General features: G+C 36.2%; 1 protein-coding gene and 1 pseudogene across 1 annotated transcript in view; both read left to right on the top strand.

Moving 5' to 3' along the window:
- The window catches only part of LOC149827532 (pumilio homolog 23-like), a 31535-nt gene extending 20919 nt beyond the window's left edge, over nucleotides 1–10616 (top strand). Inside the window, exons 6-7 of the mRNA XM_090019444.1 lie at nucleotides 2112–2231; nucleotides 3982–10616. Coding sequence (XP_089875570.1) covers nucleotides 2112–2231; nucleotides 3982–4242 — 381 coding nt within the window. The 3' untranslated portion in view covers nucleotides 4243–10616. The remainder of the gene's footprint in view (nucleotides 1–2111; nucleotides 2232–3981) is intronic.
- A 1862-nt stretch (nucleotides 10617–12478) lies between these two features.
- The window catches only part of LOC149827533 (ubiquitin-conjugating enzyme E2 34-like), a 34561-nt pseudogene continuing 26583 nt past the window's right edge, over nucleotides 12479–20456 (top strand).

Raw genomic sequence — 20456 nt, forward strand, 5'->3', positions numbered from 1 at the left:
TTTCTTAGATTATATATTCAAAATATACAAATCACATGGGATTGAGATGTAATGAAACAAGGTACAATAGAACAATAGGGAAACAAACACAATGCCAACAAAGGGCTTTAATAAACTCACTTAAAGTTGGTCACTAATGGACCAAATACAATCTCAAAAGAGATAAAAATACCAAACAGCACAAGAGGCATACAAGCCTATAAGATGGGAAAAAACTCTAGAGAAAAACCCTCAAATGCTTCTAAAAGCATTGAGGAATAACAAGGGAGTGAGGCTCTATTTATAGAGCCTCACTCCAACACATGGGAGGCAGTCCAGCTCTTTGGACTGCCTTCCAACAGTCATTATTATGACTGTTGGGTGGCAGTCCAACGTCTGCTGCCCAACAGTCATATTTTTGACTGTTGTGCCCAACAGTCATATTTTTGACTGTTGTGCCCAACAGTCATATTTTGACTGTTGTGCACAACAGTCATAAATATGACTGTTGTGCCTAAGCTGTATGACAGTTTATTTATTTATTATAATGTTAAATTACATTTCAGTCCCTAGTGGACTGTACTATATGATAAAAGACAAAAATACCCTTATTGGGTATTTGGATACAATTTTATTTTTAACATGAGATGTCTATTCTCTAGGTATCAATATCATGCATCTAACCATAGTGTAAGTTTAGGGGGCGTTTGATTCACGGACGCACGTGGACAGGACACCGCATCCTGTCCTACGCTGTCCATGGATAGGACAAGACACACTATCCCGGACTGTCCAGCACCCTCAATTTTTTTTTCTGAGTGTGTTTGGCATTTTCTCTTCCTCCCTATTCCGTTGGGTGGGGGAACAACAGTGGGCACAATTTTCCTGTCCTCAGGGCACACCACAAACGTGTTTCCGTGGGTGCACGGACGCGTGTGAGGCCTGCGAACACGTGGGGATGGTGAATCAAACACCTCTTAAGATTGGTTGATAGGTAGTCTCCATTGCCCACTCTTCGACAAGGAATAGTTAACATGGTTGATTTTCTTACATTCAATGTTGCATACACCTAAATTTTCAGTTAGCTTGCTATCTATAAAATTCCACGTGAAAGACCTTAACTATTGCATAACCATTTTCCAAACTACTATATATTTCAAGACTTTAAGACAGGGAAAATCGTTGATCATGAACTTGAGAGAAAGTGATTGTATACCCTTAGTGTTCCTTGTGCTCTGATGTCCCACAATGCCAAGTTATCATGTAATTAGAAGTCAATTCTGTTGATGCATTTGAGGTTAGGGTATCTGCCTTTGTCTAATTTGCTAATTTTGTACCCAAATATAATAATTGTCAATAATAGTCATGTTATCTATCATGGAACTTGTCGAAAGGCCAAGCAGTGCAAAACCTTCTTTCCAGTCAGATTTCTAAGAATTTTGCACCTTTTAAGCCTGTCCATTTTGAGGTGTTAGGACTGACCTCTATAGTATCTATCTTCGATTATAGATGTTTTATTTCATTTGTGGGCGACTTTTCAAGAATGAGAGTTGCTTAGTTGTTAAGATCTAACGTTTGTATCTTTTTTCAAACTTATCACAAATTAGTTGAGACTTAATATCGAAAGTATCCCTCTCAAACCTCTTATCATAACACCCCTCAACAAAGTGGGGTTGCTAAGAGGAAAAACAGACATTTGTTATATGTTACTCATGCACCGTTGTTTGAGATGAATGTTCTTAAGGGTATTGGTCGGAAGATGTCTTATTACTACTTACCTTATTACATATGTTTTTTGATGGCCTTTAAGGGGAGTCTCTTATTCATATTCTCAGACCGCATGATTTTGTCTTTTCAGTCATCGGTATAGTACTTGATTGCGCTGTTATATTCACATACCTAACGTCTCTAGAGATAAGCTTAACCCTAAGGCTATGAAAGGTAATTTTTATTGGATAAAATGTATAATCGAGACTCATCTGTTCATGGAAACTTGTGTCATTCTGTATGACCATCTAACACTTTGATATTCGATGTCCCTGGAATTGGTGTTTGCCTTGAAAAATGATCTGTTGATACTTTAGTTGTCCAGTGTTGGGTCCTGATTATTGTGCTGTACTTGAATTTTACAGATGAGCTTAATCTGGGAGGAGCTTGGTCCAAATTTTAAAGAACTGTTCAAAATGAGAAAGCCTGGAGTGGTTGCTTCTTTGCTAGCAGCATGCAAACGATTTCATACACATGAGAAAGAGGTGCCTTTCTCTTCTGTATTCTTTTCTGTAATCATAATTGTATGATATCCATCTCATGCTCCTCTCCCATGGCATGCTGTACATTCAGTATCATCATGTATTGGGTCTATCCAGTTATTTAAATTTCTTAAATAAAGACCACAGTATTAATGTAGCGTGGATGATGAATCATCTAGGCCATCACATTTGCAAGCTGGCACCATAAAATTTGTAGCTAGAAGACTCACAGTTTCGTGAAAATGGCTAATTGAAGTCAGGCTAGGATACCATAATAAGGAACCAAAGATATATCAGGCTGGAATATCATAATAATTTCTTCTTCACCATCAAATTTGAAACCTCTATTACATGATGGTTGGTTCTAGTTGGATATGGCCAAAAACTTGTGACATTTTGAAGCAGATGCAGATGAGATAATGAGATCAAATTAATGCCATACTCAATGATATTCCTCTCAATCTAGTGATAGTGGCCCGTAGTCTGTATCCGTTTCTTGAAACAACTGTTGTATATAGTGCATGTGTATGCTTGCAACCTTTGGAAAGTTAATGGTGGCAAGTGTTCTTAAATGCATAAGGTTTTTTGTTTGGATTCAGTCAGTTTACTTGTGTATACTCCTATCCTGATTGGTCAAGACTGTTTTAGTCCAATGTAAAATTGTAAATTATATTGAACACATGATCCAAATCAACCAGGATAAAGGTTAGTGAATATAAGCTTTAAAATGCAGCCTCCTCAATTACTTGATTGAAATGTAGCATGTAAGCTATGAACTTCTTTCAGCTTGAAATTAAGTCACATTCATTTAGGTTGAAGTCCAACACTACTTGACTAAAAGGATGAACTTACTTTAATAGGTATTATATTCTGTATTAATGTCCTATTTAATATTATAATATAAACAGTCTCTTTAGTAGAGGTTATATTACTCAATGAAAAGGGTCAAGCTAGCCCAACAAAAATTGTTGCCTCGCTATGTCATGAAGAGAGAAAAGGTGAAAGTATTAACTGATATTTTTTTTATGTTATTTCAGAATATCTACATACATCATTTTACATCATAATACATGAAAAATCCTATTGCAATGATAACATGTAATCTGTTAGTTGTGTGTTTGTAACGATACTTTCTTATTTGATGTGTTCTTTGTCTATAGTTTTTAATCTCTTAGTTGCATGTTTGTAATGATACTTTCTTATTTGATGTGTTCTTTTGTCTATAGTTTTTATAAAACAAAAATGCAAAGTTATACTTTTTGATTGCACAAGCTATATATGTTTTCTCTGCGACATGGACAAAAGAATTTAGGGATTGGCAATTAACCTCTTTGCAAACTGGGTTTAGTGGAGATATAAAAAACCCGAATTAATATGCAAATTATGGATAAAAAACAACCTATTTGTATATATGTTTGGGAAGAAATGTGAAATTCTTCAGAGGTGCATAGTGCCTTCATTATCAGCAAGGGGGAACTTGGAAATCGCAAATTGTGTACGTGTATGTGGTATCATTAATCGCAGAAATGTATATCAAGTGAAACCAGTTGTTTTAGCGAGCTCTCAAAATAACATATAGCAATTTTTTCTATCTGTTTGGCTTTTAGTTTGCTTCTGTTAATTAATTTATCTTGTGTTAATGAGCTCTTATTACCATTTATTGTGATTTTCAATAAAATTTTAGTAGAATTACTTGTTAGCAATCAGATTTTTGTCATTCACCTTTTTAATTTTAAAAACATTTGCTCTGCAGTGTTCTCGGGCTCTGGTTGCTGCAGTGCATTCCGATTCTGAACCTCTAAGTTGCATTATTCAACGAGTGCTCTTTCTGGAGAACTACTTTGGCTCTGAAGAGATGGCCAGTTGGACATGGCCAACAGGGATGAAGATTTCAGTTCTTGGATGTTTGATTTTGCAAACTATTTTTAGTTATCCAAGTGTATCTCTCTCTCTCTCTCATGCACACATGACACATGGTGTTCTCTGTTTCCTATTAGTTTCTGTGTCATATTAGTGTTTATGCCCATAGCAGTGAGGAAAATTTTAATTTTCTTTGTGCTCGTTTATGAATGCCATGATCAGTATGTTTTTTTATCATGTGAACAGTCTGACACTTGTTGGTATGGGCCATAGTGTTTATGCCCGTAGCAGTGAGGAAAATTTTAATTTTCCTTGTGTGCTCATTTATGAATGCCATGATGATGTGAGCAGTCTGTGGACACTTGTTGGTAAGGACCATATATATGTGGCCGCTAGAATATGTTAACTGGAAATGTGTGAACTGGAGTATGAACCGATATTTTCATGTGGCTTTTTATTTATTTTTCTTAAATTTCATCATACAGACGTGATCTAGATGCTTGGTTTTATAGAAACAGACTCTTGGATCATCCGATTTCGATGCATAAGGATCTTTTAAGGCTTGAACATCAATGGTTCAGAAGTTTTGTAAATATTCAAGCATCCGAAAATCACATTTATTTTATCGAAAATACATGATCCAACAGTCGATTCCTAGCAAATGCACCATGCCAAATGCATCTGCAGGGTTGGGTTTGCAAAAAAGTGTGGGAAATGCCTAGTTCACACAACAGTTTACATATTTCTAATTAACATTATTCTAGTGACCCTATATATATCACTGTTACCGATATCGCCAATATTTTGAATATAGCGCTATATTATCGGCAATTTCAATCTTGCTGATAATATTGGGAATATATCATGATATTTTTAAAATATCGGCAAATAAAAAATATCATGATATTTTTTAGTTTTTTTTTTTAAACTTTTCATTAACTATTTTTTGTTTCTTTTATATTTTAAAACTTTTAAAACATGTTTCTTTATATTTTTAAAAGAAAAATAATACAAAACTTATTATTTTCTTAGGTTTTTTTGTTGTTATTTATATTTTTTTCAATTTTTAAACTCCCGAGATTTATCAACTTTTGAAAATCTCTCCGAGAAATACCCTTGCCAAGAAATTACCTTTAACAATACAGGTGACTATGATATATATATATATGGTGCTTCTATTGTGTAACTGTATCACCATAACATGTGATGGTTAACACTTGCTTTACATAGTTCTAAGCTCCAAAAGCAAAACCTACCTTTGGAAATGTTTGACATGTTTCATTTACTAATTTCATGTGTTCAAGTTGACTCAAGCATGATATTTTGTACCATTTTTAAATCACCTTAATCTTTATTAACTCTGAGCAGTTGATTTTCACCAATTCAAAAACATAATCTCATGGTGTATTAGACATGATAAAAGCTTATAACATAGTAAATAAACCATGCTAAACCCATTTATTCTTAGATCTTTGGAATTGCTGCTGTATTGCTCAAGGATCAGTCACACAAGAAGAGTATTTGGGGCTGAAGATAGGACGATACCCAATATGGGTCGTCCTTTAGAATCTCACTATTTATATTAAAAGCACAAGACATATTATAAAATTGCCTCTAATGAGAATAGGGGTTACAAGCAATAAAAAATTACAGGAATACCTTTGTACACATTAAATAAAATACAGCTATTCTAAGAGCCTCTCTCAAGTTGTAGATGGTTCACAACCATGGACAACTTGGATTTCAAGAACAAATATCTTTGCTTGGTGAGACTTTTAGTGAAAATATCTGCAATTTCATCTTTGGTTCCAACAAACCTGGCCTCCAATTCAAGATCCTTAATTTCCTGTCTAATGAAGTGCTGGTCTATATCAATGTGCTTTGTCCTGCCATGCTATATTGGATTTAGATAAATCTTGATTGCACTTTGGTTATCACAATACAACACTGATCTCAAAATTCTTTCTCTGATCTTTCTTAATAAATGGTGAATCCATGTCAGTTCTGATGTGGCTGTAACCATGGATCTATATTCACATTCTGTATTAGATCTGGCTACAACCTTTTGCTTCTTATTGCTCCAGGATGTTATATTTCTGCCAACATACGTATAATAACCTGAAACTGATTTTTTTCATCTGGATCACCTGTCCAATCTGCACTGGAAAATGCCATAACAGAAATCACTTCATTTTAAGATCTTTTAATATAAACTAACCATCTCCAATCATTCCTTTTAAATAGCTGAGGATCCTGATAAATTTCTCCATCATATGAGCTTAGTTTTCAACTAAGAGCACTTGGAGTTGGTGAAGGCTTACAATCCATCATCACTGTCTTTGCCAAAAAGTTAAAGAGTATATTTATGTTGTGTCAGCATAGGTGTCCTCTTTGTGATGAACCTCCACACTAAGAAAATACTTTAATTTCCCTAAATCTTTCATATGAAAACATCTACTAAGGAGAGTTTTTATTTTATATGATTCTCACGACTCCCTATGACTATAATATCATCGACATAGATAAGCAACAAAGTAATCATATTGATGCCTATATATAAACAATGTCTAATGCTTGACCTTTTGAACCCATGCTTTTGGATTTCTTTAGAGAAGCTTTTGAACCATGATCTTAAGGCTTGCTTCAGCCCACATATGGACCTTCTCAATCTGATGACATGAGAAACAAAATCCTTCTCACTAAACCTAGGCAACTGCACCATGTACGCTTCTTCTAAGCTCTCATGAAGGGAAGCATTATTCACATCCAGTTGGTTTAAGGACTAGCCATAGTCCAGAGCAAGGGTTAGAATAATTATTATGGTTTTCATCTTCACCACATGACTAAAAGTTTATTTAAAATTCAATTCATACTCTTGAGTGAAACCTTTCTCTACGAGTCGTGCTTTATATCTTTCGATGCTCCCATCTCGTTTGTATTCGATCCAACCATATTCTTGTCCTTTGGCCTTCTCATGACTTTCCATGTTCAACACTCATTTAAAACTTTCATTTCTTCATTTATGGCTTCAACTCATGTGTGATTCTTATAGGATTTTGTAAAAGACATTAGCTCTTGACGTTTTTCAATTTCTGAAATGAAAACTCGGTGATCAAGACTGAAACTTTCATAGATAACCCATCTGTTGATAGGGTGATGAACTCTTGTGGATCTTCTCACAACCTATTCCTTATTAACCACACTTGGCTGCTCATTATCTTGTTGATGCCCATCATGAGCATTACTACCACATTTGACGGACCTGACCATATCTAATCTCCTTGAATCGGTGAATCTCTATCGTCAAATTTACAAAAGATACCGAATGCATCAATTTTATTTTTTCATAAAGCAAATCCAAGAATAACGGGTATAATCATCAATAAAAATAACATAGTATTTGCTGCTAGACAAAGATGCATTGGGAGCTGGACCCCAAACATCAGAATAAACAAGTTCAAAAGGCTTCAAAGCCCCACCATTCCAAGACTTGAAAGGCGAGACGAGACTCTTACAAATATGACAGCTAAGATATAAAGAATCTTTATTACAGGCTGGATTTGGGAATTAATCCATCAGACACAAGTATCTCAACAAAACCATGATTACAATGAGCAAGACGAAAATGCCATGTAGATTTATTGGACTCTGCAACATTTGAAATGGAAACAACAAGAGAAACTGACTTCAAAGTTGAGACACTAACATGCGACTCCGATGAATGATGATCTTATTGATGGTTCATATATTTTTACGTCATTCTCCCTCAACGAACGTATTCTTCGCGAGAAGATCTTTTACATATACAGAAAATGAAGTAAATACAATGTAGGAATTTGTATCATCAACAAGTTTAGATACAAAATTTAAATTCTTCTAAATATTAGGAACACAAAATATTTGACAAGGATAAAAGATTACAAAATTGGTAGAGGAATTTGAGCATTGCCAACTAGTGTGATTCCTACCAAACTATGGAATTAATTTGAACACTTACCTACATCACCTGTAGTATGAGTGAGGGTTCCAGAATCAATGTACCAATAACCTTCTTCACTCTTTTTGAAGTTAAGACCCACAAGAGCAGCAATAAGAGAATCCTTTTTAGTTCCTGGTTGGTTGTTAATACACTGTCTCTAGTTGGAATTTTGACCTTGAATATCTGTTTGGTTCTTATTTTGGACAATCTTGACCTCAAGATTGTAGTTGGGGTCATCCTTCAACCAGCAGTTGGCCTTTAGATAACCCTTCTTCTTGTAGATATGATAGGTTAGAGCACCTCCTCCTCAATTTTGATTAGGAACTCCTAAGGGCTGCATATTAGGCAAGGGCAAAATACTCCTGCCTCCTTGATTGTTTCCATGACCATGACTGCGAGGCTCCCCTCAAAAGATTCCATGTCCTCGACCTTGTCCAGCAGCAGTATTAAGAACATCACTAGAAGACCCTACACCTTTGCTTTGATCCTTCAAACTGTTCAGAGATAACTCATAATGCAAAAGCTTAGATGTAATCTCATCAAAGGTAGGCAAGGCAGAGAGAAGAGACAAAGTAGTGGATAAGACATGAAACTCCAGTTCAAGTCTACCCAAAGCTTGTTGAACTTTTTCCTTTTTCTGTATCTCACATCCAACCATGTCTAGTTGGTCCGTGATAGACTTCAACTTGTTCAGATAATCAAGAACACTCATGGACCCTTTTCTGAAATTCCTTCTTTAATTTAAATACATAATTCGGGCCTTTGAAATCTGTGAATAGGTCTGAACCAATCTTCCCCAAAGCTCCATGATGTTGCAATCATCTCGTATGCCGATGAGCACCTCCTGCGAGAGAGTAGAGGTGATATAGGAAACAGGGGTCTAATCCCTCTTCATCCAACTGATATATGTTGGATTCTGAATGGTGGATGACAACACAACCACCCTTTTATCATCCTTTTCTTCTCATAATGTGAGCTCTGGTGGGATCTTGACTGATCCATGGAAGTGCCCTGCAAGATCCTGACTTCTAATGAATGGTGAAATCTATATCTTCCAATTCACAAAAGTGGAATGGTTCAATTTTTTAAATACTAGCTGAGGTAGAAAATTGGAGGATAAGGCTAGATGAGGATTTGGATCCATGAAAACAATGAATATTGTGTAAAGGATGAACAAAGTTATACAAGAGAGAGGAAATATGAAAAACGTGAATCATGGGAACAAATGGATTCCATAGGCACAATAAAGAAATTGTTTCCTCAATATTTCATGTCACAATAAGTAAAGAAATCAATCAGAAACCACCGAGAGAAATAAATGAGATCTGCGTTTTTTTTTGTAGATTAGATCAATGAAACAGAAACAACAAAAAAATATATCAACAGATCAAACGGTCTTCTATTTTTTTATGATGACCTGAAATAATATGCCATGCGGAAAACTCAAAGAGATATATGGCAAAGTATGGGGATCGATGGAAAAAAAATCTTAATATTTGGGACGTTTTTCAGATTTGTAACATACCCAAAACAGAAAACTTAGAGAATGAAGGAAAACATATAGATCGATTTATATGTTATGATGAAAAGAGAAAGAAGACGATGTTGGGTCAAGAAAATATTAAGAAATAGCAACAAGAGTTGGATTAGAAACAAGAGATAATGAAAAGAAGTGACATATCAAAGAGAAATAAGAGATATGGATGACTTGGAGAAGAAGAAATCTAAGTCAGGGTCTTTCAAGTACCATAATGAATCATTCTTCAATCCTATACTCTGATACCATCTTAGATTTTTGGAATCTCTGCTGCATTACCCAAAGATCTGTCACACGAGAAGAGGAAAGATGAAGAAGAGTATTTGGGGGCTGAAGATAGGATGATACCCAATGCGGGTCATCCCTTAGAATCTCACTAGTTATATTAAAAGCACACAACATATTACAATATTGCCCCTCATGAGAATAGTGGTTACATACAATAAAAATTACAGAAATACTCCTATACACATTAAATAAAATACAACTATTCTAACATTTATATGGTTAGATTTAACGTTTAGTGGCCAGATCCATTAAATAAGAGTATGCACCACCATATGGTATCATGGTACAGAACTACCATATATATAAATTCAAGGTTCATTTAAAACCATTAGGACTTCTCCAACATTCATGATCAACTTGCATAACTTTATGCAGCATACTTTGTTGCATTGTGATTCTGGATGAAACCATGGATATGTTTTATAGGCTTATTCATATGGGAATCTTAGTCGAGGAACCTTGATAATCATCTTCTTTACTGTGATTACATTTTTGTTATGCCTTCACTTTTCATTACTTTTGTTTACAATATAATTAGTGTCAATATCAATCTCTTGTTTGTGTCATAAATTTGATGTAATACAGAAATACGTTCAGCCATTTGTCTCAAGTATTGTAACAATGGAATCTGGCCAAGTCCTTGAAATGGCAAAAGATGCTGGTGGTGGACGCATTCTTGAGGCCCTTCTTTCTTCTGATGTTTCTGCAAAACGGAAGTACAAAATAATAGCTAAGTATGCTCTTGAAACTAAGCCGAGAATATGCTGGCTTGATTTTCTGATTGTGTTAGTCAGTAGCATTTATGTGGATACTTTTATCCTGACTCAAAGTTATGTGTTCATTTTGTCTTTGTCCTGAAAAAGATTGTCCTTGCAGTGATGAGTTAAGAAACCCTATTTTGATGACCATGATTGCCATAACCGCAGGAATCATTAAAACAAGCCATTTTGCGTTGTTTGATGTGACTGATGGAACTACTTTCACATAGTTTCATAGCCAATTTTGAAATATTTGATTTGATACATTCCATTCAGATTGCAGATTAACTAAATGTGTATTCACATAGACAAACATGCATAAAGTTTTGTTTGAGAATTGAGGACTAGTTTATATAGGAAATTCCCGCACATGATGCCATGACAATGAGTATGTTTAGTTGGGGTTTGCCTGATACAACCTTGGATAAAGTGCCATTTCATTATTTTCATCAGTAAAGCATGTAAGATGTGGGTTTTTCCCTGGCACTTATTTTGCTTTTCTGTTAACATTTTTTGGAAGCACATGCGGCCTTACCTAGATGCTTGCTGCAGATAGAGGATTGAATATTAGTTTGTTTTATTCAAGATGCAGTTGCATTTAACTAATTGCTGACTGCGTTTATAACTCTTGCTTTTATTGTTTATCTTTTTAATAGACTTGAAGGCCATTTTGGTGAGCTTGCGATGCTGCCATCTGGCTCCTTCACAGTAGAGAAGTGCTTCAATTGTGGATCATTGTCCTTAAAAGAGCTGATAGTGTCCGAGTTGACTTCTATGCAAGTAGAACTTTTCAGGACAAAGCATGGACCCCATATGTTAAAGAAATTTGATGTGTCCAGGTTTCTCTCTCTCTCTCTCTCCATTAGAATATGTATTTACTCTAACCGTCTATTGCTGTATTGAATTTGGTTGTGAGCGGAGTGTAAGGTCATTTCAACGAGTCCATGGAGGAGTAGAGGGACGTTTGAGTTCTTTGCAGTTGGGCTGAACTGCTATAGTGTGCACTAAAGTTTCTCACATGTCCGTCTCTCTACAACCATGCAGTTCTGTCTTTGAATCTTTTGTGCTTGAATAGTGTTGGAAATTAAAGTTGTAGTTTATTTTTTATTGTATATTGTTTGCAACAATGTGCAATGACTGAATGACCCATCATAAACTCTGATGTGTGGCCAGTGTTTGCTACATTGTGACTTGAATCTAGACGTGGGAATTGGAGTTGACCTGACTGGTCAGTTGCTTTTCCTGGGTTCTCTTTTGGAACATGGAGTTACCTAGTAGTTTACACTACCTGTCCCCTGACATGGGATCATGATTTTCAATATCATGAGCAAAGCCGAAGAGAATAGCGTTGAAGTATTACTACAATTCAAATATCAAATGATACAGTGGGTACTTAACCTTGCTGTTGGCTGATACATTTTCTGCTGGCAACAGATTTGCCAGCCGACCCGAACAGTGGAGGTCCATGCAATCATCAAGGCAATCAACGCAAAAGGAGTTTTCTAAGCTGTTTGGATCCAACAATACATCTGAGGGAAGTGGGCTACCAGTGTCATCTTCTCATTCATTAGATGAAAGGATCGGAAAGGATAAAAAAAAGGATGGCATCCCAACTGATGGAAGTGATCGTGCTGTAAAGTTCTTGGGCACAGATATGCCTGGTCTTGATCTATCAATGGCTAAGTTGGGATTCCCGATGAAGAAACTGGCTAAAAAGTCTGTAAATTTCGTCACCAAACCCACAGTCAGGTTAGAAGAGGAAGGGCAAAACTCTGTGTCCAATAAAAAAAGAATGGTGGGGGCGGATACAAGTGGAGTGACTAATAGTGATGAGACTGACATTGAAGTCAAGAGGGAAGATGAAGTTGGACTTTCAGTTACTAATATGCAAAAGAAAGAGAAAGGAATGAAGAGAGAAAAACATGTAGCTTCCTTATCCCCATTCAAAAGACAAAAACTTGGTATAAGGTAACTCCAATTTCCTTTTTCTATACCATAATTTGTTGTTGCCTCATTTTTTTTTCTTTAGTCTTCATATCTGTTTTCTAAAATCAACAAGTCAATCTGGCTTTGATGGTTTTTCAAGAGATATATATCGCCAAACTGTTTCTGTTGTATTTCTAGCTTCCAAATATAAGGTGCTTATGCTTGTGTATGAATTGTTGGACATCTGCATCTTGCATCTCTGTACCTGATGCCCATACCAGTTTTTTTTTCATGAAAATAAATCTGGGCAATAACCCTATGCATTAATTTGTAGCATTAATAGCACAGATTAAATGAACCATGAGTTCATACATCGTGCCAAATCTGGAAGTTTATCCTTCCAGTACATCAAGTTCCATGAACTAGAAACAACATTCTACGTGTTCAGGACCACCAAGTTTTTCACTTTGTTTTTATCTGACGTAATACCTCTTTGCCTCTCGAAGTGCTATAATGGGCTTTGCTCTAAGACCTCCTAGCTTTGTACATGTTTAACTTTGCTATAAGAAGTTTTTGCTTTCTTTTCTTCTTGCTCTTTGCCTTCTTTCTTTTTATGTGATCATGTGTGTATGCTTGTGTTACTGTGTCTGCACATCCATCGAGAGGCCAGCCCTTGGTGTTGGGGAGCACTGAGGCGTGTTGCATGGGCCTTCACTTTCAGCCCATGATACTACATTTGACATTAGGTGAAGAAAATGATTGATGGACATGGTAGAGCAATTATGATTCAATGTTAATAAAATGTAGACAACGTAAAATCGACCATCTTCATCCATCTTCCTTCGTGTTGATCTCGTTACACCATCTCTTGTTGGATCTTATGTTAATCCTATAAACCTGGCTCACCCCTTGCAAGGTGATATTTAATTAAAAAATGATTGTATTGTCCTTATAAAATATCGTGTTTTTAAAAAATGTCTCACAATTTGTTGAAAATCTCTTCATTATCAAATTTTTTATTCTCTACTGTTTTTGGACACTTTTTTTTGCAAATATAACATGATGTTTGCAAAAATCATTTTTGTGAATCCTTAAAAATGTGTGAACCTCTTTTTACTAAAAAAAATTATGTTTGAGGACATTCGTAAATGTGTATGTATTTAGTTACAAGTCTGCAAATATAGTACAACCTTCGTAAATCCTGTAAATCCGAATGTCCTTAAAATGTAAATTCTTTTTACTAAAATTGCATAAGAGGCACACGTAGGAGGACATTCCCAAATGAGTAAGGACATTTGCATGCCAAGGTCAGGATATTTGTAAATGTTGGAGTATTTAATTAAAGGAGGCTCACTAATATGGTACATTTTCAAATTATGAGAATCTCTTTACTAAATATTCACATTTGTGATTGTCCTGACCTCATGCAAATATCTTCACACATTTGCAAATGTATTAAAATACTATTTTTTTTGTATTAAAGGAGGTTCACATATTTTTGGATGTTCACAAAAATTATTTGTGAACGGTGTGCTATATTTGAGAAAGGGGAAAATGTTTTAAAAAAAGTTGAGAATCAAAATTTGAATAGGGTTAGGATTTTGGTAAATTGTGAGGCATTTTGAAGATCCCACCATTTTACAAAGAAATTATGGTCATGTTCCCCCTATTAATCTTTCAAGTAAATCAAACTCGGGATAGACAAGGCCTCTCCCTGTGTTAATAGATTTTTCTGTGTCTTTTAAGGGCTAACAACTTTTGTACTCATTGCAGTCCCTGCCACCAAACGGCATTTGCAGCTCACAAGGTGGAATCCAAGATTCTGTGTTAGGACATGTCCTGCTTAGTCCGCTTCATCTTTTCTATTCTCTTTACAAGTGTCATGCGTTTGAATTGCATGCATCGACAGGACACACGCCCGTCTGTGGACAAGACACTTCTTACTGTCCTACCCTATCCACGGGCCAAAAAAACTTTCTTTTTTTTTGGGTGCGTCTGTGACTGTGTGTCTGCCGCTGTTCTGTGTTGTTGGTGGGGTGGTGGGGGTGCACGGGCATGGAGCAGCAACCTGTTTCAGCCACTGTGGGATGCACCAAATCCCCATCCTTGCGTCCTGCATTTTTGTGGGCATGCGGATGTGCATGGGCGCACTCTTGGTGTGTCCTGCGGACGGGGATTCAAATGCATCTCTTTGTCACGCCACCTTTTTTCTAATGGTGAAAGCTTCTATGCAAAAAGGTGGAAAACGATTTCCCAACAAGTCTTTACCGAGTTATCTTCTCGAAAAAGCAAATCTTTCCCGAGTTCTAGTTATGACTTGTTGAATCACCATATAAATTCTATGATGATTCAAGGAGGAGCCCACAACGGGCCTGCTGAAGCTTGTTCAGCCTTACGACCTATAGCGTCTTGCTCTGTTATGATCTTGGGGATTTTTTGATGGAGTTCCATAGCCGAATTCTGTGTCTGTAGGCTTGTTCCTCTTGTAGCTTCTTCTTCATCTACGCTGGAGTCACTCCTCACCTAAACAAGGGTGAGACAGTAGAATAGGGGAAAGATTGAGGGAAATGAAGATGGGCTGCTAAAGGAGTTTAGAGAGAGAGATACTTTGTTAGTCCTCCCTCCGAGGGCGAAGAACCTCCATTTTTTATCTTAATTCAGCAGAGAGAAACATTACAGCCATGTTCCATTAGTTATTGCCCTAACTAGCAGCTGACAAGAGATATCCAAATACTACTTCCGTTTTATACAATCGACTAAAAACATGACCTAGCTACTACTAGTATATTGTGCCTTAACCATTCAATGTTGGTGGGTTCAGCTCAGCTGAGCTGTCCCTAAACTTTGGATGGGGCAGTTTGCTCCCATCTATCTAACCAATTAGATCACATGTGAAAAGGATGGATGTGAATTGGGATTCCCATAATAGGTAATTGTGATTGATAAGAAATGATGAAAGTTGTTAAGTGGCTGAGAGGGAGATATTGATTGGCATACCAGGTTTATTTTCCATAACTAAGCTTACCAACGATACAGATGATGATTGGAGCCATACAATCAGGAAAATTTGAGCCCCAAATGATGGACTTAAGTTACTAATATTTACATCTAGTGGTTTACTATTACCACCGAGGTGGTATCTGAAATGAAATGGGGATCTTCGAAACACGAGCTTAGATTAACAAGGGCAAGTGTCAAGAATGACACTAAAGCATAACCCTTAAAAAGGGTATAACTGAAAACAAAATAAAAATAAAAATGTATTCTTTATTGATATGAAAAACCAATTGCTTAAGAAGCATTGGAATAAAATACAAGAGGGGCTGCACCCCTTTATATACACAGCTGAAAGAGGACTCAATAGAGCTTTTGGACACAGTCCAACAACTCTATTTAGAGCTGTTGGAATGTGTCAGTCCAACAGCTCTATTAAGAGCTGTTGGACTGTGTCAGTCCAACAACTCTATTGCTAGTCAAGTCTGGACAGGACTTGACTAGCAACAGTCATTCTAGTTCAAACTGAACTAGATGACATAAAGACAAAAAATAAAAATAAAGGAAAAAAATTACAGAAAAGAAAGAAATGAAAAATGTATTTATATATATATAATAATATAATATTATTATATATACATATGTGTACAGTTTTACATTTTAACAGTCCCCCTCAAACTTACGGTACAATGAGCGAAAGTTTGTCTAAGAGAAAGTGAAATCGGGGAGTAGCGAGAGGCTTTGTAAAGAAGTCTGCTAACTGATATTCTGAAGTGACATATGGCAGATCAATTATCTCGTGTAGATATTCCTCTCTGACGTAGTGACAATCCATTTCGATGTGTTTGGTGCGTTCGTGCAATGTTCTGTTAGTGGCAATGTAGATCGAACTTTTGTTGTCATAACACATTTGTGAAGCCTTTGTTGCTTCAGCTCCCATGTCATCAAGCAGTCGTCGGAGCCAAACTACTTCCATGGTCGTGGTTGCCATGGCTCTGTATTCAGCTTCGGTGGATGAGAGAGATACCTTCTGCTGCTTTTTACACCTCCACGAGATCAATGATTCCCCTAAAAAGACACAAAAGCCAGTGGTTGAGTGTCTGTTATTGGGATCACCTCCCCAATCAGCATCAATATATGCAATTAAATCAAGAGAAGAGGAGGAAGATAAGAAAAGTCCTCGTGAAAGAGAGGACTTGATGTATCTGATAATACGTATGACTGCTCCCATATGAATAAAAGTAGGAGCATGTTGAAATTGACTTGCTGTATGAACAACATGTGCTATATCTGGTCTGGTAATGGATAGATAGGAAAGTGCCCCGACAAGCTGTCTATAAGGAGTAGGGTCTGCAAGAAGTTCTCCATCATCAATCTTCATTTTAACATTAACAACCTCTGGAGTGTCAACTTTCTTATCATCAGTAATACCAGACCTGAAAACAATATTAAAAGCAAATTTAGTCTGAGATAATAAATATCCTCTAGGAGAATAAGCAACTTCAATGCCTAAAAAGTATCTCAACAAGCCCAAATCAGTCATTTCAAAATGAGATTTAAGAAGTGTTTTGATTGTTTCAACTCCCTGTTTATCGCTTCCGGTGATGATCATATCATCCACATAGAGAAGAAGCACAATGATCCCTGCATCAGAATTCTTAATAAACAAAGCAGTGTCAGTTAAACAGAATTGAAAACCAATATCAATCATAACACAACTAAACCTATCATACCAAGCTTTTGATGCTTGTTTAAGTCCATAAAGAGCTTTTTCTAAGCGAAGGACTTTACCCTTAGAAATACTTGACCAGGAGGGGGTTCCATGTATACTTCTTCAACTAGCTTTCCATTTAAAAAAGCATTTTTGACATCCATTTGAAAAATAGACCATTTTTTGATAGAAGCTAAGGCAATTAAGGTTCGGACAGTAGTCATACGAGCCACCGGAGCAAAGGTTTCTTCATAATCAATCCCATATTCTTGGGCATAACCTTTGGCTACTAAACGGGCTTTATATCTTTCAACAGTACCATCACTCTTGGTTTTAATTTTATAAACCCATCGACATCCTATAGTTTTCTTCCCTGAAGGAAGATCTTGAATATTCCATGTAGAAGCCTTTTCAAGTGCATCTAATTCAGCTTTCATGGCTTCTATCCATTTGATATCATTTTTTGCTTGAAAATATGTGGATGGTTCTTCATATGAGTGAATTAATGCAATAACTGCCCTATATGTGGGTGAGAAAGACTCGTATGATACAAACTTTCCTGGAGGCCTCGAGATTCGGGATGATTGTCTAGTTGGAATGTTAGAATATTTTTCAAGTGCACATGGAGGATTAGACTCTTGTCGCCTGGAATATTGAATACTAGTATCTCTATGAACTTCTTCATTTTCAACATTAAGATCAATAATTCTTTGATCATCATCAAAGTTACAATCAAGGTCATATTTATCAGATGTTGATATTAGATCTAGCAAAAAGGAGTACTCAGTGACGTCTTTTAATTTTCTAAAATCAAAGAAGCTCTCCTTTTCAAGAAAGGAAACATTTCTAGACACATATAGTTTATTATTTTTGAAGTCAAAACATCTATAACCTTTCTGGTTTTCAGCATATCCTAAAAAGGCACAGGGAATCGCACGAGGGGAAAATTTATCATTTTTGTCAGTAAATATGAAACATTTGCACCCAAATATTCTTAGTCTAGAGTAGTCTGGAGAAATGTTCATAAGTTTTTCAATGGGAGTGATATTTTGTAACGAAGAAGATGACATCCTATTAATGAGATAGGTGGCAGTTAAGGCAGCTTCTGCCCAAAAGTCTTTCGGGACTTGATTTGCTATTAATAAAATCCTAGTGGTTTCTATAATATGGCGATGTTTTCGTTCTGCCAGTCCATTTTGTTGAGGTGTATAAGGACAAGATCTTTGATGGGTGATGCCATGCAATTTAAGATAATTTTGAAAATCTGTGGATAAAAACTCTCCCCTTGAATCTGTGCGAAAAATAGTAATATCATTTTGAAACTTGTTTTTAACCATATTATGAAAAATTTGAAAGTATGAAAATACTTCAGACTTATGTTTGAGAAAGTACATCCACGTATGTCGGGAGAAATCATTGACAAAAATAACATAGTAAACAAATCCTCCTTTAGAAATTACTGGTGCAGGACTCCAAACATCCGAGTGTATTAATTCAAGTGGTCTTGAAGAGAAAAAGGTTCTGTTCTGAAATGGTAATCTTTTCATTTTGCCGAGAATACAATCTTTACAATCAAATGATTCAGAGTTACAAAATTTCCCTAGATTTGGAAAATGTTGGATTTTGGCTATATGTGGGTGACCAAGTCTCTTATGCCACAGTTCCAACTCTATTTTTTGAATATTATAACAAAAAGCTTTCTTCGGCATTTCCAAAAAATCCATGTAATAGAGTCCTCCTTCTCTATGGCCTTCCCCAATCAGCTTGCCTGACTGGCGATCCTGTACCCAACAACCATGAGAAGAAAAAGAAATATTACACCTATAATCAGAAATTTGAGATACAGATAAAAGATTTAAATTTAATTTGGGAACATGTCTAATTTCTGGAATAATTTTTTTTTTTTTTTTTATAAATTTTTTCAAAATTTCCTATTCCTTCTATTTCAAGAGAAGTCCCATCAGCAGTAAAGACCTTTGACACACTTGTTTTATTTTTAACACATTTGGATAGACTTTGATTATTTGGGGTCATATGAAAAGATGCACCAGAGTCAAGAAGCCAAGAAATTTTACCTAGATCAGAAAAAGATGAGGCTGCTGCGCCGGTTGAAGCTTCAGATGAGGAAGAGACACCTTTGATGAGAGGCTGAAGAATCTCCATTAGTTGGGCCAGGAAAACTGGTGCATCCTGATCTTTAGGCTCCGATCCAGCAATTGCAGCTCTTTTTTCTCTCAGCTCCTTAAGTTTGAGACATTGTGGCCTGTAGTGTCCCGGTTCATGACAGTGATGACAAATAACTTTCTTCTTATTATAGTCACCATTTTGTCGGTTAAAGTGAGGAGGCCTATATGATCGAACATGATTCCCTGGTCTAGACACGGCTAAAACAGAATCATCTTCAATTTTTAAAGAACCTTTCCGGAGACGATTTTCTTCCATTGTTAACTCTTCAATAGTTTCAACAATAGAAGAAATTTTTCCCCGGTGAAGTAGGGCCGATTTAGTGGTTTCAAATTTCGGCCTTAATCCAGTGATAAACTGGTAAAAATGTTCAGCATCGAGTTGTTTCTGACGAAGCTCGATGTCTTCAGCACAATGCCACTTTGGTTCTAAAAGAGAAAGTTCTTCCCAAAGTTTGGACAACCCATTGTAATATTCACGAATAGTTTTGTCTCCTTGTGTCATCATTCGAACTTTTTCTTGGAGGTTGCACACGTGTGCAATATCTTTAAGGGAATACATATTCTTAAGGTATTCCCATGCCTTGTCAGCATGATCAAATTTGGCAAGACTTGAGCATTTTTTAATGTCAACGCTATTGATAAGCCATGACATTATCTTTGCATGAGATATTCTCCATTCTTTCCATTTCTTCTCGTATGAGGCAATAGTCTTGATTTTCTCTTCTTCCGATAGAGGGACCTCTTTATCTCCCTCCTTTTTAGTAAGAGATAGCTTAGGTTCCGAATCGGAACCATCCACAATCCCCCATAAGCCTTTTCCCCATATATGGTGCTTCATGATTGAAGCCCATGTTACATAGTTTGTATCGCTTAGTTTCATAGGCATGATGGTGACTTTATCATTGTCATCCATCGATTACAAGGAGAGAAAAAATAGGGATAGAAGAGAAATAAGAAGGAAAATGAAAAAGAAAAAAAAACAATACAAC

Source organism: Nuphar pumila, chromosome 10 (assembly GCF_984573655.1).
Source record: "Nuphar pumila chromosome 10, dmNupPumi1.hap1.1, whole genome shotgun sequence".
Classification (NCBI taxonomy): Eukaryota; Viridiplantae; Streptophyta; class Magnoliopsida; order Nymphaeales; family Nymphaeaceae; genus Nuphar; species Nuphar pumila.